Source organism: Lepidochelys olivacea (assembly GCF_965140295.1).
Source record: "Lepidochelys olivacea isolate rLepOli2 genome assembly, chromosome: 6".
NCBI lineage: Eukaryota > Metazoa > Chordata > Testudines > Cheloniidae > Lepidochelys > Lepidochelys olivacea.
The window spans coordinates 7,578,515-7,604,931 of NC_140416.1; the positions used below are offsets into that span (position 1 = coordinate 7,578,515).

At 64.4% G+C, this 26,417-nt stretch overlaps 1 protein-coding gene across 1 annotated transcript; it reads left to right on the top strand.

Annotated features, from left to right (window-relative positions):
- Positions 1-809: 809 nt before the first annotated feature.
- On the top strand, positions 810-26,417 carry PLEKHG3 (pleckstrin homology and RhoGEF domain containing G3). The gene is made up of 19 exons (XM_084632687.1): positions 810-949; positions 4,226-4,590; positions 5,256-5,356; positions 6,766-6,835; positions 7,940-7,986; positions 8,553-8,703; positions 9,130-9,261; positions 9,674-9,856; positions 10,402-10,494; positions 11,224-11,310; positions 12,411-12,444; positions 12,844-12,948; positions 17,894-17,983; positions 18,437-18,475; positions 19,176-19,186; positions 20,668-20,973; positions 21,549-21,629; positions 22,941-24,267; positions 25,123-26,417. The coding sequence occupies exons 1-19, from the start codon at positions 886-888 to the stop codon at positions 25,917-25,919; spliced, it is 4,083 nt and encodes a 1,360-aa protein (XP_084488813.1). The 5' UTR covers positions 810-885; the 3' UTR covers positions 25,920-26,417.

Here is a 26,417-nt window from a genome sequence, read left to right on the forward strand (position 1 = left end):
GCGCTGGGTCCTCGGGGGGGGGGGGGTGTGGGCTGCAGGCCACCTTGCTTTGCAGAGGGGGAGCAGAGGCCGGGACCCCCTGGCTGGGCGAGCAGCCTGGCTGGTGCGTGTGGTGGCCCCGAGGGTCTGGGCTGCGCCTGGTACAACACAGGGGAGCAGGCCCCAGCTTGGCCAGTTCTGAGGTGTGGCTGTAATACCGTTCTGTGAGCTCGGTTCTTGCAAACCTTGGCCCAAGAGCGCGGCAGCAGGGCTGTGACCCCCTCTCCCCACCCCCCAGGGAAATTAACGTGCTCCCTGTGAGCTGCTCGGACCCTGAGATGGGTCAGAAACAGGCCCCCAACACCCCCCCACCCCTTTCCCTCTATCTTGCAAGGTCAGCGCAGCCCTTCCCGCTCCTGGAGGGTCAATGGGGGTCTGGTGCCGCTCTCCCTGAGGCAGGCCCTCCTGGTCCCCTGGTGCCTTTCCCATGTGCTGTGCCCAGAATGCAGCCAGGTCTGGAATCGCTCCCCACCCCTCTGGGTCCCCTGGCGGCTGCTCTCCGCCCCAGAGCTGGTTACATTTCAGGGCTGTCGGGGGGGAGGAGCTGTAGGGACATGCTTGCTGGGTCCCTTCGTGGCCTGAGCGCAGGTGGGCAAGGCTGGTGGGCTCTGGCTCAGGCCCGGCTCTCGCTGTGCATGGCTGGCGGCCTAGCGGGTGAGTTCCCCGTGGGCGTGGCGCTGACATGCCGCTCCTATGGAGGGGGCGGTGCCCAGAGCGGCTCCAGGTGAGGTCTGACGACAGCAGCCTCCGCGCCCTGCCCCACTCTCTCTCGGGTCGCTCCCCAGGAAGGCAGTGCGAGCTCCCCCCAGCCAGTCCCCTGGCCCATCCCTGCGTGCTGAGACGGGCATGTTCATCTGGGAGGAGAAGATCAGCCTGCCCTTGCTCCCTGTCCTCATCTCCAAGCTCTGGGGTAAGGGGGGGAGGCCGAGGCCACAACTTGGGGCTGAGTCCTGGGGGCGCGGCCCTGGCGGGGGGTTGGGGAGGTGTGGGGGAGGAGGAGATAGCAGGCACAGCGGTGGGGTGTTGCTGGCTGCTAAAGGGAGCCTGAGTGTTGCAGGCCTGCAGCCACACGCCTGCCCTGCCCAGCAGTGGGGGGGGGGGGGGGGGCGGGGAGGGAAGGGAGGGTGTGATCCTGGTTACACATGCTGCAAAGAATGCAGAGCCCTGCTGGGTGGGGGGAGGGAATGGCTAATTGCTGGGGGGTGGGGGCTGAGCAGAGTCCCGCACCCTGGGCCTGAGAGCAGCAGGTCCCCTTCAGCCAGGCTGCAATTTTAGATCGACCCCATGGGGCTCCCTGACCTTCAGGACTTGGTGCTGGACCCCTGTGACAGTGCTGCAGGCCTGGTGCTTTGGTGATGGGCCGGGAGGCGTTTCCGGTGCTGAGCCCCAGTTCTCAGCCGCGTCTAAGCCTTTGGGCTGGTGTGTCTCAGCCTGCCGGCGGCGCTGTCTTCTTCTGGGGCAGCTGGGTAACTTCCCGTCCAGCTGGCTGCGAGGGGATGAGTCAGACGCACGCACACCTGGCGGTCGCCATCTCTGTGTGTCGGTGAGATGGCCTGTGGGGCTGCGTGTGATTGTGTGTGAGACTCTGCGTGCGCGTGACTGTGTGTGTGGGAGAGACTGCCGCGGCGTGTGCCTGTGAGGGGCTGTGGGAGAGACGGTATCTGTGAGCATGCCGGTGGGGCTGTGAGGGCGCCCGTGGGCTGTGTGGGACTCTGCATGTGTCTCTGGGAGGGAAAGGCCTTTTTGCAGAGTCAGAAATTGCTGGCATTCTTTGCTGCTGTGCACATGGGAAATGGCTTGTTGTTTTCAGGCCGGCAGCGCTGTTGGGATCTCTTGGCCTGGCCTATGCAGCCCAAACTGAGAAATCTGGCCCAGTGAGGATGGACCTGCCCACCCGTGCAGCTGCCCTCTGCGAAAGGGCCCCTGCTTGCTCCCCGGGCGCTTCCTAGGAGGAGGGGTGGGATGTTGGCATGGTTGTCACTCTGTGGCTGGGCGCAGAAGTTGGCTGGCCATGTGGTTAAGTCCTGGGACTTGAAAGGTCTGCGTCCTGCTCTGGCCCTGACCCTGTTCATGACCTTGGTGTCATTTAGACCAGAGGTTTTACACTGATCTGGGGACCCAAGTTTTCTGGGCACCTGAGGAGTGGTACTGGGGACCCCACTTTCGAGGGGCATTGGGTACCCACTGCTCCAGCTGGGAGGCGCGACAGGGCGGGGCTCTGCATTTCCGACAGTCCAGCCCCAGCTGTGCCCAGATGTCACTAGAACTGCTCAGTGTGAATCTCTGTGCCACATTCCCCATGTGGAAAATGGGGATCACTCCCCCGTGAGCCTATCTGCCTCCCCTGGCAGCCCGGCAGAGCCAGCCCGGCTGAGAGGGATGGTGGATTCCGGTCCTGCTAGTGCACTGTCGGCAGAATTCCCACCCTGTGCACGCCTCTCTGCAGCCGGTGAGGTGCACGGGGGTTGCTCAGGCTGCAGAGGGGTCACTGAGGGCAGATCTGACCAGCAGACCCTTCCTTGGAGGTATTTAAACTACTTGGGCCAGAGGACGTTTTGGTTGCAATTTTCCATGCCCTGAAGCCAGGCAGTGCTGCCCCCTGTGGTCGCAAGCCGGGAGCTGAGCCTTGCTTGGCCAGCCCCATGGCGGGTACTTTTCCAGCTGGAGCTGCCTTCCCCATTGAGAGAGCATTGAGTCCGATGGCCCCGCCATGTGGCATTCAAGCACTGCCTGTCCATGGCAGTGAGATCTCCTATCTCCCCGTGTCCCACAACAGTAAGGAATAAACCGGCCAGGCCAGGAGCTGGGAGCCATGGTGCCAGGACTGTGGTGTCAGCCCTCTCCTCTAGGGCCTGGCCAGTCTCTCAGGCAGGAAGGGGGCAGTGGATGGTAGCAGCGTCCAGGTGTCCTCATAGACTGCTGCTTTCTAACCTAGCAGGCTCCCTGCCCCTCTCCTGCCGCGCTGCCATGTGCAATGAAAGCGTTCACAAAGTGAGTGTCAAGCTTCTGTCACTGCCATCTCCGTCAGTGAACTGAACAGGGCAGGGCACAGCTCAGAGAGACTCAGGCCCGTCGCTTACACCCGGGGCTACTTCCACCCCTGCCCAACATGGGCTCAGACGTTCAGGAGACTCAGGCAGTGTCGCTGGCTGGGTTGGTCACACCTGGGATAGCTCCCCTCCCCCACAGCGATGGGCTCAGACTCTGTGTTGGGCACCCTGGGGCACGTTTTGGAGGTTTTCTTGACAACCAGAGTAACTGGAGACTGCTTTGATTCTCTTTCAGTGAAAGCAGGGACCCCTGGGAGTGCTGGCGAGGCCGGTCGCACCCCTCCTGGCCAGGGGAACACAGAGCCAGGGGCTCACCCAGGCTATGGTAGGGAGGGAGTGGCCTGGTCCCAGCCTTTGGGGAGGCAGGGGCCCTGTCCATGTCTGCCAGCTGGCATGTGTGTGTAGAACAAAGGGCCTGTGTCCCCAGGCAAATGCATCTGGGCAGTTCCAGCCTCTGGGGTGGGGGCAAAACCCTGCCCCTGCTGACCCAGCCCTTCCCCTTCTGTGAGGGGCAGGGGCCTCGTTCCATGCTAGCCACTGGCCGCCTGGAGGGATTGGGTGCCCGGGACCCTGCCTGTGGGGCTCCTGGAGATGGTTACCTGCCCCGGAGTTCAGTTGCCATGGTGGCCCCGGGCCAGCACTGAGCTGTCTGATGCACACGATGCATAGCCTGGCACTGTGAGCCCTGCCCCCATCCCCTCTGTGCCCCGTCCTGGCTGCAGTGCTGCAGCCTGGCAGTGGGGGCCATGAGCGTGACCCACGGGCCGTGTCCAGTGGTCACTAGAGCCGGCCCAGGGCCTGTGGTATTGGGCTGCCTGGCAGCTGTGTCTGACAGCCCAGCTGTGGGGAGCATTGGTCAGACGCTGGGCCTCGAGCAGTGCCCTGAGGTGGCCTGGCCCTGGGCTGCTCTGGCACCGTCCGGCCGTGGGGGGCTGGGACCAGGTGGGCATGGGGTCGAAGCATGGCTCTGAGCGCTTGCTCCAGTCCCGGCCATCTGGGTCCAGCCACTCCCCAGCCAAGCTCCCCCCAGCCACTCCTCAGGCTGAGTCTGCAGGTGTGGCGATGGCATGGGGTCGGGAGCAGGAAGGGCTGTGGGGCCCTGCCCTCTCTAACTACGCTGCCTCTCCCCCCACCAGAATCCCCCCGGCTGCCAGCAGTGCCCTGCCCCGGCAGCAATGACAGGATGCCCGTCTGTGCTGCGGCGGGCGGGCACCCCCCGGAGCGCCCAGTGAGCCGGATGCCCATGGAGGGGCAGGACGAGGCCCCCGGCCATGTGCCAGCCCAGGAGGGGGACGCCCTGCGGGTCAACCAGCTGCACAACAGCAACAACAATGCCTCGCCGGGAGGCTGGCTGGGCCGCAAGGGCTCCCGCTCCCTCTCGCCCTTCGGCCCCCGGGCCCCTGCTGGCGCCAAACGCAAGCTGAGCTACCTGGAGCGCGTCGTGCTGGAGCTCGTGGAGTCGGAGCGCACGTACGTGGAGGACCTGCGCAGCATTGTGATGGTGAGCCAGCCCCCGCCCCCCGACCCCAGCTGGGCAAGAGACACAGGCTGGCCCGCTCTGTGCCTCGCTTCACAGCAGCACCCCCTGCTGCCCCTGTGCGGCGCCGCATGGCTCCCCCCCCGACCCCATCGTCCCTGGAGCTAGGGGCGCCTGGGGTCTCTGGCTCCGCTGTGCTGTCAGCCCCACTGGTACCAGCACCTGGGAGGGGCACAGTGCCGTGCCAGGCTGGCAGGGTCCATGCCCCTAAATGCCCCGTGGGGTAGGGTTCAGGGGGCATCTTTCATCCCCATATTGCTGGTCTGGCTTCTCCAGGGAGGGGTCTGCTAGTGGGGTGGGCTCCCAGCATGCACCGGGGCTGGGGGTGAGGGAAATGGGCAGGGGGTGCTGGCAGGGTCGATGGGCTCTGTGGGGATAAAGCTGCCCGCAGGGAAGCTTGTCCCATTGGCTCTGCCCTGGCAGGCTCCAGGGTGGGCTGGGTTGGTGTGGGGAATGGCGCTGCCTGGGGCAGCAGGACGGGGAGGGGGGACCCGAGCCCTGCTCCCACCACCGACTGGAGCCCGCTTGGCCTGGGGGAAGCTCCCCTGGATGGCTCTGATGGGAGGGGAGGGCTGGGGGGCCTCTCTGCTTGCTGGCCCGCGCCGTGGCTCACTGCGGGCGCCTGGCAGGACTACCTGGGGAAGATCATCGACGCCGAGGAGCTGCTGCTGCGGCCGGAGCAGGTCAGCGCGCTCTTTGGGAACATCGAGGATCTCTACGAACTCAACAGGTGAGCCAGGCCCAGAACCGCCCACTCCGACCCGACCCCAGTAATCCTGGCCCCCTCCGTCCCTGCCCCCCACCTGCTCCGTCCTGACCCCAGCCCCTCCATCCCGGCCCTGCCCTCCAGCCCAGCCCCCTTCATTCCTGCCCCTGCCTGCTGTGGCCTGAGCCCCTCTGACCTGCTCCAGCCTACTTCCCCTGACCCCCGCCTGCTCCGCCCCTGCCGACTCCATTACCACCCCCACCTCTTCCAGCCCCACCCTACCCCCTCCACTCCCCCTCTCCAAAGGGGATGAGGAGTAAATGCCCCAGGACAGCCTTCCCCTTAGAATTGGAGAAGTCGGGGTTAGTGCTCGGCAGAAAGGAACTGTGGCACCTAGGGAGCCTCCCGGGCTCCGTGCCCCGGCTTCTGCCAGTGCCCCTCAAGCCCCTGTTCTCACAGCCCTGGGCTCTTCCCCCCCCCCCCCCCAAGCTCTGCCAGTGCCCCTCAATCCCAACCCGCAGCCCCTGTTCTCACAGCCCTGGGCTCTTCCCGCCCCCGCCCCCCCCCAAGCTCTGCCAGTGCCCCTCAATCCCAACCCGCAGCCCCTGTTCTCACAGCCCTGGGCTCTTCTCCCTCCCACCCCCCAGCTCTGCCAGTGCCCCTCAATCCCAACCCGCAGCCCCTGTTCTCACAGCCCTGGGCTCTTCTCCCTCCCACCCCCCAGCTCTGCCAGTGCCCCTCAATTGCAACCCACAGCCCTGGGCTCTTCCCCACCCCCCCACCCCCCAGCTCTGCCAGTGCCCCTCAATCCCCCCCCTGCAGATTTCTGACTTGTGAGCCAGGGACCTCGTTGCCAGTCTCCAGAGGTGAGAGGCGCTCCCCTGCCCTAGGACAGCAGTGTCAGAGGGAGCCGCCCTAGGAGGGCAGAGGAGCGGCTCCGGTCTGTATCCCTCCCCATCTCCCTTGGCTTGACACTGAGGCTGTCCCAGCCGAGAGCCCCTGGGCGGGGTGTGGGGGGGTCCTGTCCATTGAGCTCTTTGCGCTCTCTGGTCGGGGCCTGCGTGGTACGACTGTCACACCGGCAGTGTGGCTGAGAGCCAGACAGGCCAGGGCCCCGGGGAGAGGGGGCAGCCAGTGCGTGCGTCTCCTCTCATAACACCTGCTTTGTTTTCAAACCCTGCTGGCACTGGAAGGGGCCCTGCCCTGCAGGTGGGTACCATGCCGGGCGCACTGCATGCTCCGCTGCCTGCCCTCTGCTTGGGGGTTTGTGTGCTGGGAGCGGTGGGGGGCATGCCTTGTATGCATGCAGCACATGCCTGGCCCGTGGGTCCCCCGGAGAACACGTGTGCTTGGCAGGCCCGGCCCGTGGGTCACCCGGAGCATGCGTGCTCTTGGCGGGCCCTGCATGACTGACAGTCTCTCTCTCTGCCCAGCGAGCTGCTGCAGGACCTGGACAGCTGTAACAGCGACCCTGTGGCCGTGGCCAGGTGCTTCGTGGACAGGGTAAGGGGGGCTCTGGAGGTGGCACTCAGTGGTGAGCGGCTGGCGAGATGGCCCATGGCATAGCCCTGCGCCAGGCGAACTGGTGTACTCAGGGCTAGCACCCTAGCATGCGAGCGTCTCCCAGCTCACACGCCTGGTCCAGCACGTGGCCCTGATGGATTTCATGGGATGGCCCCCGCTTGGCCAGGGTGGGGATGGGGGAGCTCACGGTGCCAGCCGGGGGAGGGGGAGGAGGACTGGCTGGGGCACTCTGGGGACGCTTGCAGCACTGAGGCACTTTTGCGGGCTGCTGATGCCCGGGCAGGTGGAGTAGTGGGAGGGCAGTGCCCAGTGCAAGCACTTGCTGGCAGCTGTGGCCGGGCACAGGGAGGAGTGCAGCTGGGGTCGCCAACTGTCTAATCGTACAAACCCAAACACCCTTGCCCCTCTCCCTGCCCCACCCCTTCTCTGAGGCCCTGCCTCCACCCCTCCATCCCCCCTCCCTCCATCACTCACTGTCCCCTACCCTCGCTGATTTTCACCAGGCTGGAACAGGAGGGGGGGGGGTGAGGGGTGCGGCCTCCGGGAGGGTGTTTGGATGCAGGAGGGGGCTCAGGGCTGGAGCAGGAGGTTGGGGTGCGGGAATGGGTGCAGGCTCCAGCCGACACTTACCTCGGGCAGCTCCCAGGAATCGACTGGCATGTCCCTCCGGCTCCTAGGCTCAAGGGCAGCCAGACGGCTCTGTGTGCTGCCCTTGCTTGCAGGCACCGCCCTGGCAGCTCCCATTGGCTGTGCTTCCCAGCCAATGGGAGCTGCGGAGTCAGCACTTGGGGCAGGGGCAGCGCGTGGAGCCCCTGTGCCAAGGGGCTTCTGGGAGCCGTGTGGAGCCAGGACAGGTAGGGAGCCTGCCTTAGCCCCCCTGCGCCGCCGACCGGACTTTGGCCTATTAAAATCTCCCAGATTGATTTCAGAAGCAACTGGGACATCAATTCCGATTCCGCCGGGAGGGTTGGCAACCCTAGGTGCGACTCCTGGGGCTAGCGTGTGGGCAGAGTGCTGTGGGAGGGGGGCTCACCCTGTAGACCTCACTCACGGTCTCTCTCTCCCCCCCCCGCCCCCTTGCAGAGCCAGGATTTCGATATCTACACCCAGTACTGCAACAACTACCCCAAGTGAGTGTGCCTAGGGCGGGCACCCAGCCGCTAGCTGGGGCTGTGCCCGGGGCGGGGGATCCCTGCCTGTGGGGAGGTTGCAACCCACGCTGGGGTGGCCTGGCTCTGGCAGCAGATAATGGGATCTTGCCAGTTTTTTGAGGGGGACAAGGTGGAAGTTGAGATGGAGGCATGTGGATGGGGCATCTCCCATCACCGTGGTGTCTGGGTGCTGTGCCAGGCCCCTGCCACGTGTGGGTGGGCATCTCCCATCACCGTGGTGTCTGGATGCTGTGCCAGGCCCTTGCCACGTGTGGGTGGGCATCTCCCATCACCGTGGTGTCTGGGTGCTGTGCCAGGCCCCTGCCACGTGTGGGTGGGCATCTCCTATCACCGTGGTGTCTGGGTGCTGTGCCAGGCCCCTGCCACGTGTGGATGGGGCATCTCCCATCACCATGGTGTCTGGGTGCTGTGCCAGGCCCCTGCCACGTTTGGGTGGGCATCTCCCATCACCGTGGTGTCTGGGTGCTGTGCCAGGCCGCTCCCCCACATGAGTCTCCCCTCACCGCAGTGTCTGGTCCCTGCAGCTCGGTGGCGGCTCTGACCGAGTGCATGAGGAACAATCACCAGGCTAAGTTCTTCCGCGAGCGCCAGGAACAGATTGGCCACATGCTGCCCCTGGGCTCCTACCTGCTCAAGCCAGTCCAGAGGATCCTCAAATACCACCTGCTGCTCCAGGTAAACGGGGGGTGCCTTCCGCCCCCCACTGCACGGGCATTATGGTGCCCCCCCACACTGCACGGGCATTGTGGCTGCACCCCACCTGTCACACGGCACCCCTGTTCTACTGTGCGCATCACAGAGATCACCGCCTCTGCACCTCCTCCCTCACCCGCTGCAGGGCGCCCCCTGTCCCCCTCCATCCCCATCGCTGCAGCATCACAGGCCCGTCCCCTCTCCAGGGGCACTGCAATCCCCTTCCTTCCTTCCTTCCTTCCACCCCACACTGCATCCCCTCCAGCCACAGTGCCTAAAGGTGCCCTGTGAGCAGCCCCACGGCTGTGTCCCCCAGCTCAGCCCTGCCCATGCCCTGGGGAGGGCGAAGGGAGCGGGGCCTCTGGTGGGAGTGGGGCAGCAACCCCTCATGCTGGGTGGTGTCCCCAGGAGATCGCGAAGCACTTTGACCTGGAGGAGGCCGGCTACGAGGTGGTGGAGGAGGCCATCGACACCATGACTTGCGTGGCCTGGTACATCAACGACATGAAGCGCAGACACGAGCATGCCGTGCGGCTGCAGGTGAGCGCCGGTGTGGGTGTGTCCCCCGGCCGCGTGAAGGCAGTGCCTAGCACCGCGATCCGGGGAACGGCTCCCTTGTACTGGCTGAGAGCCTCGCGTGCTTCCCAAATGTCCCCGTGGGAGGTGGTAGCCAGCCCCTCCCAGTCGCTGCCTCTGACCCGGCCACGTCTGGGGACCCTTCGCTCTGGGCCCGGGGTGGGGACGTCTTGGTGCACCCAGGTGATCCTGGCCCCATGTCCCTGCCCTCACAGAAATGGCCTCCCGGTGCCCTGGAGCTGGGATGTGGCCTGGCTGGGTGCTGTGGTGCCAGGATTGGGGGCAGCGGGGCTGAGACACCCCCTCGCAGATCTGTGGGGTGTGTGGCTGGTTTAACAGAAGCACCACCTGAGGCCGCCTCCCCCAACCTCCCCAGGAGATCCAGTCCCTGCTGCTGCACTGGAAGGGGCCGGATCTGACGACCTTCGGGGAGCTGGTGCTGGAGGGCACCTTCCGGGTGAGCCGGATGCGCAACGAGCGCACCTTCTTCCTCTTCGACCGCACCCTGCTCATCACCAAGAGACGGGGCGACCACTTCGTCTGCAAGAGCCACATCCCGGTAAGCCCCCCGCACCGTGGCTCCGTGGTTCCCCCCAACCCCCGTGGCTCCGTGGTGCCCTACCCTGTCGGCAGCCGGTCCAGCGAGTTGGATGGCGTGGCCTCCTGCCCGTTCCCTGTACCACCCCTCTGTCCTGGGGCTGGGAGCCTCAGGGGGCTGCTGCTGTGGGGACGGGAGCCTCTGGGGGGATCCCGCTAGTGGTGCCGGCAGCATGGGGAGGAGAGCCCTGAGGGGTGGGCAGGGGCGGCCTGGGGTGGGGAACCCCCAGGGGAAAGGGGAGCTGCTGGCAGCACGGGGAGGGGGAGTCCCGGGAGGGGGCTGGCGGTGGTGGGGGCTGGCACAGGGAGGGGAGGGGGAGTCCCGGGGGGGAACTGGCGGCAGCGGTCCTAGCACGGGGAGGGGACGAGGAGCCCCAGGGGGGCAGGATGGTGGCAGTGGTGTTGGCACGGGGAGGAGAGGGGGAGCCCCAGGGGTACTGGTGTGGCCCAAGCCCAGCCCCTGGGAGCGGAGTCATGCCTGGGTTGCTGATGCCGCTCTCTCCCCAGTGCTCCTCCTTGATGCTGATCGAGAGCACCAGGGACTCGCTGTGCTTCAGCGTCACCCACTACAAGCACAGCAAGCAGCAGTACAGCATCCAGGTGGGCGCCCTGCGGGGCACGGAGGGGCCGGCTGGGAGCCGGCGGGAGGCGGGCTGGGCGCCCTGCGGGGCCGGCTGGGAGCCGGCGGGAGGCGGGCTGGGCGCCCTGCGGGGCCGGCTGGGAGCCGGCGGGAGGCGGGCTGGGCGCCCTGCGGGGCCGGCTGGGAGCCGGCGGGAGGCGGGCTGGGCGCCCTGCGGGGCCGGCTGGGAGCCGGCGGGAGGCGGGCTGGGCGCCCTGCGGGGCCGGCTGGGAGCCGGCGGGAGGCGGGCTGGGCGCCCTGCGGGGCCGGCTGGGAGCCGGCGGGAGGCGGGCGGGGCGCCCTGCGGGGCCGGCTGGGAGCCGGCGGGAGGCGGGCTGGGCGCCCTGCGGGGCCGGCTGGGAGCCGGCGGGAGGCGGGCTGGGCGCCCTGCGGGGCCGGCTGGGAGCCGGCGGGAGGCGGGCTGGGCGCCCTGCGGGGCCGGCTGGGAGCCGGCAGGAGGCGGGCGGGGCGCCCGGAGGGGCCGGCTGGGAGCCGGCGGGAGGCGGGCGGGGCGCCCTGCGGGGCACGGAGGGGCCGGCTGGGAGCCGGCGGGAGGCGGGCGGGGCGCCCTGCGGGGCACGGAGGGGCCGGCTGGGAGCCGGCGGGAGGCGGGCTGGACACGGGGCCAGCCAGTGGTGTTGCAGGGGCTGGGTTCTCCAGGTGTGACCTGTGGTGCCCGGCTCCATGTCATCACGTGTCCTTTGCCTCAGGCCAAGAGCGTGGAGGAGAAGCGGGTCTGGACCCACCACATCAAGAGGCTCATCCTGGAGAACCACCACGCCATCATCCCCCAGAAGGTGAAGAGCCCTGGTGCCACCCACCAGCTGCCCCTGGCCCAAGCCCCCATGGTCAGAGCCCCCACCCCACCCATTGAGTCGAGTGCTTAGGCCTGGGGCGCATGCAGACAGGGCCTGAAGCCAAGCCACGGCAGCTGGCTTCTGAGGCCGAGGGCATGTGGTCTGGGCTTCGGGTCAGCCCGACTGTGCCAGAGCACAGGGATCAGCAGCTACCCGGTGTGGGAAGGAGGGGTGGGGAACGCAGCCCCTCGACATGCTGGCAGCCGTACGTCACAGATCCACAGGTCCGTCACTCTCGCCCAGCTCTGGAACAGTCCCTGGGAGGAGCCCTTCTGCTCATCAGCCCCCAGAGGGTTGCTCACTGGGGTGAGCCCCTGGCTTCACCGCCTCTTGGGGCCAAACCTCGGAGCCTTCAGCACCCCGCTTCACGTCATGAGCTCCCTGCAGCGAGTCCATCTGGATTGGATACCTGGGGAAGACTTGTACCTCCCAAGGGAGCGATGCACCCCCAACTTAATCAGGAGGGACTGTCAACCAGCGCTGTAACAGCAGGAGGGTTTATGAGATGTCTGGAACACAGCCTAGAAAGTCCTCAGTTAGCATAGAGAAGGGAAAGTTACAGCAGAGTCTATCTGGGTCAGTCCAGAGCCCTCTGACCCCTCCTCGGTCCCAGTACCCCAGCTTCTCCTTCCAGCAGCCCCCACTTAACAAGCTCAGTCCTTTGTCTGTGTTCCCAGGCAAACGTTGTCCCCTGGCCCTCCTCCCTAGCCCTTTGTTCCTCAGCTGGTCACACCCGGCTGGCTTCCTGCGGAGAGTGGGCCCTCCATGGTCGGTAGGTGCCGAATGTCCAGGCAATTGGAGTGGCCATTGTCTTCTGGGACTCTCCATGGGAATGGGGGGCCCAGGCCCCGGACAGCCAGGTGTCAGTCTCACCTGGAGCTCTGCACAGAGCGAACAACCTCCCCAGCCACCACCTAGTTAATCATCCAGCACATAGGGGAAACCAAGGCACACACAGTACACCTACAAAGCATTATGAAGAATTTCCACCGCTGCGCTGCCCTCCCTGTTCGCTAACCAACTGATCTCTGCACCCCTAGGCTAAGGAAGCCATCCTGGAAATGGACTCCTCCCGTAAGTGCTCCCTCCGGCTCTCTGTCTGTCTGCGGGGCAGGGGGTGGGGTGTCTGTCTCTGTTCCTCTCTCTGGGGCGCGTCCCGTGGCTGTGTGCATCTCTCCTGGACTGCTGGGCCAGGCCGGTGCCCCATTGATGACCCTGGCAGGGGCGCTGCAGGGATCAAACTGGGGGCTTTTGGGTCTAACAGCACCAGTCCCTATGCCTCAGCTGTGGGACCTGGCTCTGTGAGTGCACAGGCTGTGGCAGGCTCGCGTGCCAGGCCCGGGCTAAGCTCCTGGGGCCCATCTCGCCCTGCGCTCACTCTGGCATGCTGCAGGGGCAGGACTGGTTCCCCACCTCCCTGCGCACTCTGGCACACGGCAGACATGCTCACCCGCACTCCTCTGCCCCTTTCAGACCCCGCTCGCTACAGATACAGCCCGGAGCGGCTGAAGAAAGCGAAGTCGTGCCAGCCCCTGGACGAGGTGCCCCCGCAGGCACGGCAGGGGCGCCGACAGTCGGGTAAGAAGGGAGGGTGTGTCGAGGGAGGGTGCAGCCAGACGGGGCCTTGAGTCAGTGATGGTGAAGGGACACCGGATTGGCATGGCACATGGCGCCCCCTGGCACTGGCGAGAGTGATGGCCTGCAAGCCGGGCTGTCTGATGGGACGTACGTCTGGGCTGTGCTCGCACAGTGAGTGGGCAGGTGGCTGACTCGCTCCCTGTTGCTCTGTGGGGGTGAGGGCGGGACTGGATCGTCCGGGTGCAGGGCGAGCGCCAGACAGTTTGGGACTGAGTCCTCTCCAGCTGGCTCAGGCCGGTGCCCCCATGGGGGCACCAGAGATGTGGGGGTCTTTGTGTCCCAGCCTGCAGCCGGCTCCTGCCCGTCCTTCCCCCTGGGGTCGTTTTCGGGCGAGCTGTCAGCGCTGGCTGTGATGGTGGCTGTTGCGTGGCCTTGCCTGGCGGTAGCTGGTCCCTGAGCATCCAGCCCCGGTATCCATCCAGGATCTGCCCCGTATCCACCCGTCCTTCTCCGGGTCAGATCACGGAGTTGACTGTCCTACTCCGGCCTCAGCATCCTCCTAGCACACAGGCTGCAGGGCCGGTCGGGAAACGCGCTCAGATTGGTCAGCTGTCCCTGCTGGTGTGGCTGAACTCCCGGCCACCTTGGCTGCTGTCGGGCCCAGGGCAGCCCTGCCTCCTCTGCTAGGCAGGGCAGAGCAGGCCAGGCTGCCCTTCGGTAGCTTCCTGTGTCTCGGAGGGGCCTGCAGCTCAGCCCTGGACACTTGCCGCTCTCCTGGGGGCAGTGGCCTTCTAGCAGGGCAGGAGAGAGACCTGGGCTGTGAGCGCTGCTGGGCCTATGCCTAGATCTCCTCCCCTTCCTTGTTCCCCACGTGTGGTGGAGGCGCGGGCATGGCTGTCTAGCTCAGGCCAGACAGAAGTGATGCTGGGGGAGGGGAAGCAACCCCCAGGTACGCTCTCTTCCCCACCTGTCCTGTGAGCCCATGTTCAGGGTGACAGGGGTGTATGTCTTTCAGGCCCCTGGCTGAGCTGCAGGGACCAGGGTCACCTTTCCCCATCTGCCTCCAGCCAAGGGTATGTGTCCCTGCATAAGAGAGTAGCTGTCCCCTCTACCGCCATTGGCTGGCTTGAATGGAACCCAGGAGTCCTGAACCCCATCATTCCATGGCTGTCAGCCTGTAGCTGTGAACCCCCCCAGCAAAGCGTCTGTCCTCCCCACCATCTGTGCTGCTCTGGGATTCACACCCATGGGGCTAGGATCACCAGGACCCTTCTCTTCAGGGACCCCTGCCCAGCAGCAGGTGTGACTGGTTCCCCCAGGGTGCCACCTGGAACTGGGGTACTACTGAGCCCACCTGACCCACCAGCCTGGGTGCCCTTTACACTGTGCTGCTGTAACAAGCTACAGAGCCCTCCAGCCTGCACTCTCACCAGCACCCAGGTGCAGTTACATGTAGATGCTGTGATCAGCCCTGCATGGGAAGGCTCCAGCCAAGGAACTTCCCAGCTACTCAGGCACGAACCCTGCTCTGGAGTGTAAACCTAAAATTATACCGTCTTACACTGCATAGGGAACTGTACAGCGTAAGCTCATGAAATTCGCCCCTTCCCTCAATGGGGAGAGGAATATATGACAGCTTTCTGCCCCGAATTATGATTGCCACGCAGTGATTTTAGACAAAGCAAAAACAAGTTTATTAACTAGAAAAGACAGATTTTAAATGATTATAAGGGATAGCAAACAGATCAAAGCAGATTACCTAGCAAATAAACAAAACACACAAACAAACTAAGCTTAATATACTAAAAAGATTGGATATGAATAGCAGATTCTTACCCTAAGAGATGATACAATCAGGCTGCAGATTCTTAAGGCACAAGTTACACTTGCTGACAGTGTGGAATCCGAAGGTCTTTCATACACAGGCTAAAAATCCCTTTAGCCTGAGTCCAGCATTTCTCCCAGTTCAGTCTTTGTTCCTCAGGTGTTTCCAGGAGTTCTCTTGGGTGGGGAGTCAGTGAAGAACCACGATGATGTCACTCCCCTGCCTTAAATAGCTTTTGCATAGGGCGGGAGCCCTTTGTTTCAAAGCTTGGTTCCCACACCAGTCTGTGGAAAAATACTGACATCCCAAGATGGAATCCAGCACCAGGTGACCTGGTTACATGTCCCTGTAGTGTCACAGTAGCCAAAACTCGGAGGCTGTCCGTAGCGTCCTCAGGAAGGCGCCCAGGTAGGAGACCAGCTTCTCCTAAGGCCTGTTGTTTTCCCTAATGGTCCTTCCCCACCCAGCTTTTCAGAATGAAAGTATCTTTGTCTAGTGAGCGTTCCCCAGTTGTAAACTCAGCGCCCAGGGCCCCAGTCACAGTCCCAGTAAATGAGGAAGTGGCACAGATCCACAGGTCCAGTGCTCTGGAACGGTCCCTGGGAGGAGCCCTTCAGTGCGTCAGTCCTCTTAAGGTCTCTCACACTCCCTGGGATGAGCCCCTTGGCTTCACCGCCATCTGGGGCTGAATCTCAGAGCCTTCAGCACCCCGACTTAGCACTGCAAGCACCCTGCAGCAAGTCCACCTGGATTGGACCCTGGAGGGAGACTTGCCCCTCCAAAGTGACTCTCAGCCAGCACTGTGAAAGCAGAAGGGTTTATTAGATCTCTGGTACACAGGCAAGGACTTTCTACACTAGCAAAGAGAATGGAAAGTTACAGCAGAGTCCATCTCGGTCTGTTCAGATCCCAGAGCTCTCTCTGACCCCTTCTTAGTCCCCTTCCAGCCGAGAAGCTTCTCTCTCCAGCAGCTCCACACTTAACCTCTCTGGCTCCTCCTCTGTCCTTTGTCCTTGTTCCCATGAAAACATTGTCCCCTGGCCCTCCTCCTTAGCCCTTTGTTCTCCAGCTGGTCACACCTGGCTGGCTTTCTGCAGAGGGTGGGCCTTCCACAGTCACTAGGTGCCAAAATCCGGCCAATTGTTTCTGGGACTCTCCGTGGCATGGCCCCCAGGCCCAGACAGCCAGGTGTCAGTCACACCTGGATCTCTGCAAAGAGTAACAATCTCCCCCCCCGCCCCACGTAGTCAGTCATGTAGCACATAGGGGAAACTGAGAGAGACACTCTATTCATATGATGAAAAAATGCTCACTTTGTCACAGGAACACACAATGAGGGACCACCTGGGAAAACGCTGTTTTGAAGTGTTTTGCCCAGCATTACCCAGGAACTCTGGACAATTCTCTAGGGCAACATTCAGCTGCCCAAGCCAGGAGACCTCTTGTCTCTTCCTGCCATCCCCTGCCTCATTCACCTCACCCCTTCCAGCTTCTGGAACCAATGAGGCAGGGTCCTACAGCCTCCTGCACTGCACCCTTCCCTAGAGCAGGGCCCATCCGGTGCGCTGATGAGGCAAGAAAAGCATAGTATTCTTTGACTGTTGTAATGCATACTTGCACAAGAGACAGGGTTAAGGTGATACAGGCAGCCTTAGATCTGGCATTTCCTAATGTGAGTGTTTGACAATGCAACTTCAATGTTCCTTTAACATAGCTCTTTGCATGTAATTCCTTAGTCTGCACAAAAGCAAACTGAAAAAACCAGCAGCTCCATCCTGCAGCATCATCAAATTGACCCCCAGTGGTCGTCAGCAGGGTTGGAACCTTTAGATTCACCCACAGAACTCTGCTGCTTGAGCTCACAGAGTAACTTGCAGCAGTAGAAGGTTGTCATCCTCTGTGTGAACCAGCATGAAGGAGAGACCCTTTGCCAGTGGGTTTCACAGCTGTTCGCTGGCAGCAGAGGGTGAGATTCAGGACTTCTGGGTTCTGTTCCTGGTGCTGGAGGGCAGATTGCCCGGCTCCCTGAGCGGTGTCCTCTCTTTGCCCCCTCCGTGGTGGCCTTCATTCCCAGTGATGGAAATTCCCCACTGCGGCGGAGCTAGCCTGGTGGACCCCAGACAAACTGAAGCTTGGCCCCACGCACATCCCCTTTACATGCAATCAGACTGCTGCCCGCCTGCCCGGCCAGGAAGGCAAAGTTCAAGGCCCAGAGCCTTGGGCAAACAACGGCGGGTCCAACGGCAAACCATCCCCCGCTTCCACCCGCCAGCCAATCGGATTGGCTGGCCAAAGGCTGGCGTGGCGCCCTGTCTGTCGTGGGCCAGCAGAGCTCAGAGCTCCCTCATGTCTCCTGTTCTGGGATCGAACCTGGAACCAGCCACCCTCTGATTGCTGCTTCTGTGCAGTCCTGGGCCCAGCTAGGCCCCATAAAGGCACCACCTCCCTGTGGCTGCCAGGAGAGCAGGCAGGGTCCCGCCCCCGTGGGGTTGCTGGCTCTGGAGCGGTTCCCCCCTTCCCTGCAGAGCCGGAGGGTGAGAAATGGCCCTATTCTGCTTGTCCCCGCATCAGAGCTGCCTGGCCAGGTCTCTCTCCCCTGCTGTGCTGTGGCCGAGTCGCTGCCAAACACCCGCGGGGTGGGGTGGGGGGTCGCTGCTGGGCTGGCTCCCAGGCCCTGCCCCTCTCACTGGGTTATCGCAGATCCAGCCGGCTGTGCACAGCCCCAGCCAGGGCCAGGTTGCTGAAGCCTTGGGGCGCTGGGACTGTGGCCTTGGGTGGGCAGGGCAAGCCCCCATCCGTAGGGCTGCTTTGGGGCTAGCTGTGGGGCAGGAATAGTACGTGGCCAGCTATAGAGCATCCTGGAGGGACACGCTCAGTGCCCTGCATCCAGCGCCACGCCAGATACCCAGGTACATAGATACACAGGCTAGCGCAGCCGTAAGTAGGACAGCCGTGTCTCGGGGGGCGGTGGGCAGTGCCAGGCGGCGGGGTGCAGAGTACACAGGTGGCAGGACTAGTGCAGCCATAGGTAGGAGAGCCGTGTCTTGGGGGGGGGTGCAGGATATACAGCCGCTTGGAGAGCTGCATTAGCTCTAACGGCTGCGTCTGTCCTGTCCTCAGAGCCCTTCCACCTCCGACGCCGCAGGGAGAAGCTCCCGGATGGACTGCATGGCAGCGTGGGGTTGGGGCGTGCAGGCCGCAGGAAGTCCGGTGCGAGCTCCGCTCTACAGCCTGGGGCACGGGGCCGGAGCGCGGGCCAGGGGATGGGGGCTGTGGTGCTCTGGGCTTGGTGATTCCTGGCACGTGGTACTCTTGGGACCAATCACAGAGGCGCGGCGAGGGGGCCCGGCGAAGGCATCTCTCCAGCCCCCTGTGGCGGGTGTGAGGGGCCATCGGGTGGCAGATGGGTGCCCTGGGGCCCCGCTTTCCAGGAGCGGGAGGCGGTGGCAGAGGAGCCGCGGCATTGGAGAGGCGCGTTCCCGGTGCGCTGAGGTTGCGCTGGGATTGGGTGGTGCCTGTGCCCCGCAGGGTGCGGGGCTGGGCAGAAAGCAGACGCCTCCCAGCTGCGACCCTGGGGGGTCCAGGCCTGCCCCACAGCTGTCGGTCGCATGGCCGGGGGCAGGGTACAAGTGGCAGGCCTCTCACTTGCTGTTTTCCCCACAGAGCCTGCCAAGCAGATTGTCAAGCAGCTGGGTGAGAAAGGTGAGCGAGTCCCTGGGATGCCCCCCCACCCCGTGCCCGCTTTGGGCTGGGCAGAGCTCAGAGCCCTCGTTGCTTGGCCGGCTGGCTGGGGCCCAGCAAGCCTGAGCAGACAAACTGCCCCATCTGCCTTTATGTGGTAATTATAATGGAGCCCCTGGCCCCCCTCCCCCCAGCCTCTTGTGGCACTGCCAAGCCATTCCTGTGGCACCAGCTAGCTCACCCTGTGCGGTGCCCGGAGGGGACAGGACTCAATGCTCTCACCCCAGCCTGCTGGCCTCCCCCTGGCTGCGGGGGGGTGGGGGTGGGGAATCCCCACCGCTCCCGGGCATTGAGGGGCCTGCAGGTGCCACACTCTCTGCCCTTGGAGGCTGAGTCTCTACTGGCACAAAGGGCCCAGCGCATTTGGGCAGCCCCAGTCCGGCCCCCCCCAGGCAGCTGCTCTAACCTGCCCTGCTGACATGTCAGCTCCCAACACCACAAGCCGGGTGTTCGGCAGCCCGCCCAGCCTCCCACCCTCAGCCCCCTGCAGCTCGTGGGCCTCAAGCCCGTGTCTGCGGGGATGGGGAGTTCTGCCAGGGAGGGGCGGCGTCGGGGTGATGCGCCATTCACCTGCTCTCCTCCCGTTGCTGTGGCCCTGGTGCACGGTGACCCCTTTGCTAATCGCCTGTCTTCTCTCTTCCATGCGCTGGGAATGCGGCAGCAGGACTGAAGGTAAGATCATAGAGCCCCAAGGTGAGACAGGACCGCAAGGGTCATCTAGTCTCGCCCCTGCCAAGAAGCAGGATTTGTTGTGTCTAAGCCACCCAAGACAGATGGCTCCAGCCTCCTTTTGAAAACCTCCAGTGAAGGAGCTTCCTCGGCCGCCCTAGGCAGGTCTGTTCCATTGTCCTCCTGTTCTTACCGTTAGGAAGCTTTTTCTGAGATTTAATCTAATCTGCTGCGTTGTAGTTTGAACCCATTTCCTCTTGTCCTGCCTCCGTGGCAAGAGAGAACAACTTTTCTCCATCTTGTTTATGACAGCGTTTCAAGTATTTGAAGACCGTTATCACGTCCCCTCTTAATCTCCTCTTTTCCGAACTACCCATGCCCAGTCCCTTCAGCCTTTGCTCTTCTGACTTGCATTCCATCCCTTTGGTCCTCTTTGTCGCTCGCTTCTGGGTCCTTTTCAGTTCTCTACATCCTTTCTCTACATTGGTGACCAAAATTGGACACACTACTCCAGCTGAGGCCTAACCAGCGCCGAGGAGACCAGTACTGTCACCTCCAGAGACTTGCATGCTCTGCCTCTGTTAATGCAACCTACACTTGCATTTGCTTTTTTTGCAACAGCATCGCAGTGCTGGCTCATGCTGTGGTTGTGATCCACCACCACTCCCAGATCCTTCTCAGCAGTGCTGCTGCCAGGACAGTTTCCCCCCATTCTGTATCGGTGCATTTGGTTTTTCTTCCCTAAGTGCAGCACCTCACACTTGTCTATGTTGAATTTCATTGTGTTGGCTGTAGCCCAGTTCTCCAATTTATCAAGATCCCTCTGAATTTTAGCTCTGTATTCCGAAGTGTTGGTAACCCACCCCGTCTAGCTTTGTGTCATCTGCAGACGTGGTCAGTGTGCTCTCTGTCCCTACATCCAGGTCAAAAACTACACCGGACCCGGACTAGAGCCCCGTGGAACCCCACTGGAGACCTCCCTCCAATCTGACATCATTCCGTTCAGAGTCACTCTTTGTCTGCCGTTGTTTAACCAATTTGTATTCACTTCACGGTAGTTCTGCCGAGCCCACATTTCTCCAGCTTTCCTAGTAGAATGTCATGTCAACTGTGTCAAAGATCTGGACGCCGCCCCAGCCTGGGGGCAGTGGGAGGGCGTGGAGGGGCTGAAGGTGCCAGCTGGGTAGCAGTGGGCGTTGGGAGTCTTGCCGCGAGGTTCCTGTGCAGGCCGGGTCTCCTTGAACGCTGTATGTACATCGCACGCATGCAGCCCCTCTTTGCCGGTCGCACGCCCATTCACATCCATGCGCTTGTGCCCCAGCACGCACGGCCTAGTGGCCCCCAGCTTTTTGCAGACGCATGGAGTTGGGACAGGGGCTGGTGGGGGGACACCCCACGATTGGCCCTGTCGGGGCCTGGCCAGCAGCTCTGGCGCCCAGGAATGAGGTGGCCCTAAAGGGAGCCCTTGTTTGTCCCCTGAACAGCACGCCGACAGCGCCGGGGCCCTCCTGGAGGCTGGGGCGCCCTTGCAGCCAACTGAGGGCAAGGGGGGTGCGGAGGAGGAGGAGGAGGAAGCAGCCATGGGGAAGGAGGAAGAGCAGGCCCTGGGGCAGGGCTCACTGGAGGAGCTGGCTGTGAGTGACAGCAGCGAGAAGGAAGCCGGGCCGGAGGAGGAGGAGGAGGGCCCAGTGGGCGAGGAGCAGGTAGCGGACTTTGCGAGCTTCCTGCTGGCGGCACTGCACGGCTGGCACTGTCGGGCCAACGCTTTGCTTTTCTCCCGGGGCCACACGGTGAGGTGTCTCTCCAACCCCCTCTTGCATGCTGGCCTGGCGCATGGCTCGGGGCTGCCTGCCCCCCGCTCTCCTCTATCTCCACCTGCCGCCCTGCTTGGGGCAGGCTGATCAGCACCCCCGGCTGGATTGGAGTTTGAGCCCGTCTCTGCTATTAACCCTTCACTGACCTGACGGAGTGGCTGCTGTGACTCCCAGCATGCTTTGCACCCACCCCATCTAACCCCACTCATGGCTGGGTCCCGAAGAGGCTGGCTGGCTGGAGTCTCTCCTGGGGGGAAGCCGGTCCAGTTCCCGTGGAGCGTGAAGGTGACGTGCAGACTATCTGAACAGGGCCAGGTCTCCGCTGGGAGCTCTGACATCGGAACCCGTCTGGGGCTGGCCGGCGGATGTCACTCCACAGCTCTGGTGCCGGAGCCAAGACCTCTAGGCTGGAGGCTGCTGGCGCTTGACCGGGTCGGAACTGGGCTGTTCTGGGGCTCTGAGGTTCTCGTCCCTCGGTGCAGGCACGGTGCCACCAGGGCTGTCTGAGTCGCGGCCCAGCAGTGTAATGTATCCCCTTTGCTGTGTTTCAGGGCAAGGGGACCAAGGGCAGCCAGGAGCCAGGGAACCCTGAGAACTGCCACAGTGCAAAGACGGCCTCGGCCATCCTGGAGGTGAGTGAGAGACGGCCCCATGGGGATGAATGGGCCACACCTCCCATTATCCTTCACCAAGACCGGGGGGTTGGGCATTCAGACCCGAGGTCAGCGGGACCCCATTGGGCTGAGGGCTGCCCAGAACACCCCATCGGCACAGCTAAGGGGGGGTGGGCTGTTAAGCCGGGCACTGCACAGACACAGTCCTAGCCCCAAAGGGAGACGGGCACCTCCCTGTTCTCCTCTCTGTGCTGCTGAGGTCTCCCAGCAGGGCAGTGATGGAGCCAGGATAGACCGCAGGTGTCCTGAGTCTCGGCTCACTGAGTGCCCTACCCACGCTGCCTTCATACCGGCAACCTCCTGACGGATGAGCATTTGCGCTTCACTATAGCACCTTCCACCTGTGAATTTCACAGCCCTCTGCAAGGGCCTGTTCACCCAGCGCCACCCTGCCAGGTAGTTAAGACTCTTGTAAATTGGGAAACTGAGGCACAATGAGGTGGGATGATGCAGCGAGAGAGAAGCAGCACCAGGACCCAGTCATCTTCTTGTCCTCTGCTCTTACCACTGCTCACAGTGGCTCCCTAAACCTGGGGCTAGAACCCAGGAGTCCTGACTCCCAGCTCTGTGTTTTAACCATCAGACCTTATTCCCCTCCCAGAGCCAGGGATAGAACCCAGGAGTCCTGGCTCCCAGCCCCCTGCTCTAACCGCCAGAGATGGAACCCGACTCCTAGTGCATCTCTTGCCACGAGCCAACATCCTTTTCACTGGCTGATGGGTGGGAGTTGCCAAATCTGTCTCCAGCCAGCCTGCCCCTGCACCTCTGAAGGAAAAGACCCCTTTTTGGCTTCCTTCAATGGGGCATTGAAGGAAATCAAAAATGGTAACTTGATAACCAGTGAAAAGCAATTAACCACCTTTTCACCCAATGGGAGATCAGCCTGTGGAACTCCATGCCACAGGAAGGTTGGGGGAGGCCCAGGAGCTGAGCAAGATGAGAAAAAAACATGGGAGACTTCTATTGCGAGCAATATGCAGCGTGAGACAGCAGCGACTGCTCTGAACATTGAGGCATGAGATCTATGTGAGGGCCAATTATCCCCAGCTGCTGCTGCAGGGCTCCTACATGTGGCACGGGCCGGGGTCAGAGCTGGGGCACCGGACCGGCAACTCCCCTGTGCCTCAGGATCCGCAGGAATCCCGGGCTGCTTCCCGCCCTGGAGGAGAGGAGCCAGTACCCCAGGGACAATGTGTCAGGCACTGGGTCAGGGTGGGCGGGCTGCTGTTTGGGGAAGTACATGCCTTCACTCTCCATGCTGCCCCGCAGGCTGCCCCGGAGCTCTGTGAGCTGAACAAGGAAGAGCGCCCAGAGGAGCCCCCCGAGGTCACGTGCACCCCCAAGCCAGCCCTGCTGGCCCAGCAGAGGGAGATGGAGCAGGAGCAGAGCCTGGCTATGGCGGAGAACACAGAGGACCTCAAACCCCTCAGCAGCGAGGAGGAAGAGGAGGAGGAGGAAGAGGAGACCAGGGCGAGGAGCATTCTGCCCCCATCCGTGCTGGACCACGCCAGCCTCATTGCCGAGATGTTCACCAGCAGCTTCTCTCGGCGCAGCAGCCTGGCGCTGGAGGAGGGCCGGCCCGGGGGCTTCCTGACGCCCCGGCTGGTCAGCCGGAGCAGCAGCGTGCTGAGCCTGGAGGGCAGCGAGAAGGGGCAGGGCCGCAGCACCGCCGCCAACTCCCAGGGCCGCGTCTCGCCGCCGGGCTCCACCCGCAGCGGGGCCGCTTCGCCCGGCCCCGCGGAGCCCGAGCGCACCCCCTGCCACAGGAAGGAGTCCATGCTCTCCCAGCGCGACCGGCTGCTGCTGGACAAGATCAAGAGCTACTACGAGTGCGCGGAGCACCGCGACGCCGGCTTCAGCATCCGGCGCCGGGAGAGCCTCTCCTACATCCCCAAGGGGCTGGTGAAGAACTCGGTCTGCCGCCTCAACAGCCTCCCGCCGCCGGAGCAGCACGCCGATGCCAGGCGGGGAGCGGGCGGCATGGGGAGCGGCGGTCGGACAGCCGTCTGGGTGCTGGCGGGCGTCCCCACCGCTGGGCCCAGGGCCGAGCCCAGCGCCCCCGTCGCCGAGGAGGACTTCCGCCCGCCCGCCGAGATGATCAAGGTGTGGGAGGGCATGGAGCAGCTGAGCGCCGGCCAGCCCTGCCTGGAGGGAGGCAGCGGGGAGGGCACAGCTGGCGGTGCCACCGCGTGGCCCCTGGGCAGGAGCCAGGAGAACGGCTTGGACCTGCATGAGCCGCTGCTCATCCCGGAGGACGACGAGCTGAGCGCCATCGCAGAGGAGTCGGCCGGGCCCTCGCCCGAGAGCCGGTCCCCCACGGAGCGGGCGGGGCCCACCAGGCTGGCCGGCCAGCTGCAGAGGCTGGCGCAGGAACTGGGCCACCCCGCCAAGCCGCCCCCCCGGGTCCCACCACTCTCGGAGGCCGAGCTGAGCGAGTACCTGAAGAACAAGGTGTACCAGCTGGCACGCCAGTACAGCCTGCGCATCAGGAACCGCCAGCCAGCCGGGCACAGGCGGTTTGCCAAGCTGGAGGAGCTGAGGAGCTGCGCAGCACCCCCGCCATGTGACGGGCACCAGGAGGTGAAGAGAAACACAGGTGGGTGCTCCCCAAACCAAGGGGCTGGGCAGGAGGGCTGGCACGGGGCAGGGAAGGCTCCCCGGGCGGTGGGGCCAGACAGGAGGGCTGGCACGGGGCAGGGAAGGCTCCCTGCCCCGTGGGGCTGGGCGGGAGGGCTGGCATGGGGCAGGGAAGGCGGGCTGGCACGGGGCAGGGAAGGCTCCCTGGGCCGTGGGGCTGGGCGGGAGGGCTGGCACGGGGCAGGGAAGGCTCCCTGGGCCGTGGGGCTGGGCGGGAGGGCTGGCATGGGGCAGGGAAGGCGGGCTGGCACGGGGCAGGGAAGGCTCCCTGGCCTGTGGGGCTGGGCGGGAGGGCTGGCATGGGGCAGGGAAGGCGGGCTGGCACGGGGCAGGGAAGGCTCCCTGGACCGTGGGGCTGGGCGGGAGGGCTGGCATGAGGCAGGGAAGGCAGGCTGGCACGGGGCAGGGAAGGCTCCCTGGGCCGTGGGGCTGGGCGGGAGGGCTGGCACGGGGCAGGGAAGGCTCCCTGGGCCGTGGGGCTGGGCGGGAGGGCTGGCACGGGGCAGGGAAGGCTCCCTGGGCCGTGGGGCGGGGTAGGAGGGCTGGCACGGGGCAGAGAAGGCTCCCTGGGCCGTGGGGCGGGGTAGGAGGGCTGGCACGGGGCAGGGAAGGCTCCCTGGGCCGTGGGGCGGGGTAGGAGGGCTGGCACGGGGCAGGGAAGGCTCCCTGGGCCGTGGGGCGGGGTAGGAGGGCTGGCACGGGGCAGGGAAGGCTCCCTGAGCCGTGGGGCTGGGCGGGAGGGCTGGCACGGGGCAGGGAAGGCAGGTGCCCCCGGCTCTGGCCCCCTGCTCACCAGCGTGTGTGATTCCCCCAGGCCCGCGGAAGCCGGCGCTGTCTCTTGCAGCCTTCGAGCAGGTGGTGCTGCCGGAGTACAGCCCCCGCACGCCGCTCTCAGCCGCCGCCTCCTCGCAGGACAAGTCGCCCAAGCACTTCTCCTTCAGCTCCTCCTGCCCCACCTCGCCCGGCACTGGCGCCTTGCCCGGCCCCTCGTCCTGCAGCCCGCTCAGCCCCATCGTGGCGGAGACGTTCCCCTGGCCCGACGTGCGGGAGCTGCGCTCCAGGTACTCCATCGGCACGGTCTTCCCCAGCCCGCGCCGGGCCCCCCCAGTCAACAGGAGCCAGTCAGCACCAGAGAAGATGGTGGCAGAGCTGCCGGGAGGTGTCCCAGGGCAGGAGGGCTGGCGCGGGCTGGAGCAGAGCCCCGGGAGGGGCTGGCGCACCGAGGAGAGCCCAGACGCCCGCGCCCGGCAACGCCAGAGGAACCAGAGCGCTGGCTCGCTGCACATCACCGCAGAGGCCATGTTGGGCGACCAGCGGATCATCGTCCTGGAGAAGGTGCCGTGCGGCGGGGAGCCGCCCGCCCCCGAGGAGCCACCCGATGCCGCCAGCTACGTGCAGATCCGCTCGCCCACCTCGCGGGAGAGGATCTCGCTCAAGGCCGTGGTGGAGCGCTGCAAGGCCTACCAGGAGTCGGACGAGTACCGGCGGCGGGAGGAGGGCCCGGCCCCCGAGCCCAGCCGGGCCGCGGGCTGGGAGCAGGCAGCCACCGGCCAGCATGGCCGCGTGAGGAACCTGCGGGAGAAGTTCCAGACCCTGAACTCTGCCAACTGAACCGGCTCCGCTTGCGGGGGAGCTCGCGGATGCCTGGCCTGCCCGGCTAATGAAGGGGAGGCCGGACTCATGTACATAGCAAGCGCCTTCCTCTCCTCCCCCCGGCAATCCACCCGTCCCGATGGGACTAAACCCCCAGCACCGGCTGGGCCATGGCCAGAGACCCGCTCTCCTCGGGGGCTCTGTGCTGGAGCGTGCACCTGCAGATCCGGGCTGGCAGGAGCAGCGGGCTCCACAGGTCTGCCCGGTGCACACTCCAGCACAGAGGCCTGCCCGACCCTGCCCGCTGTGGGGCTGATCCGTGGCAGCCCTGCAATGCCCTGCAGGCATGAGGGCCGGTGCTGCCGGCCAGTCCTGGAGGAGGAGGGCGAATTGCTCGCTGCCGTGCTGTGTGGAAGGGAGCGTGGTGTCCCCGGGTGCCCCACGCAGGGCGGCTGTATACAGTAGGGTCCTGTTGGCTGGACACACACTTCAGTGCAATAATCACACCTCTCGCCA

Bases quoted from the DNA above. Each gene is read 5' to 3' on its own strand.
- PLEKHG3 (XM_084632687.1), top strand. From the start codon at position 886: ATGTTCATCTGGGAGGAGAAGATCAGCCTGCCCTTGCTCCCTGTCCTC. The intron at 11,311-12,410 runs GTGAAGAGCCCT...CTGCACCCCTAG, and splicing joins ACGCCATCATCCCCCAGAAG to GCTAAGGAAGCCATCCTGGA. The intron at 24,268-25,122 runs GTGGGTGCTCCC...TGATTCCCCCAG, and splicing joins GGAGGTGAAGAGAAACACAG to GCCCGCGGAAGCCGGCGCTG.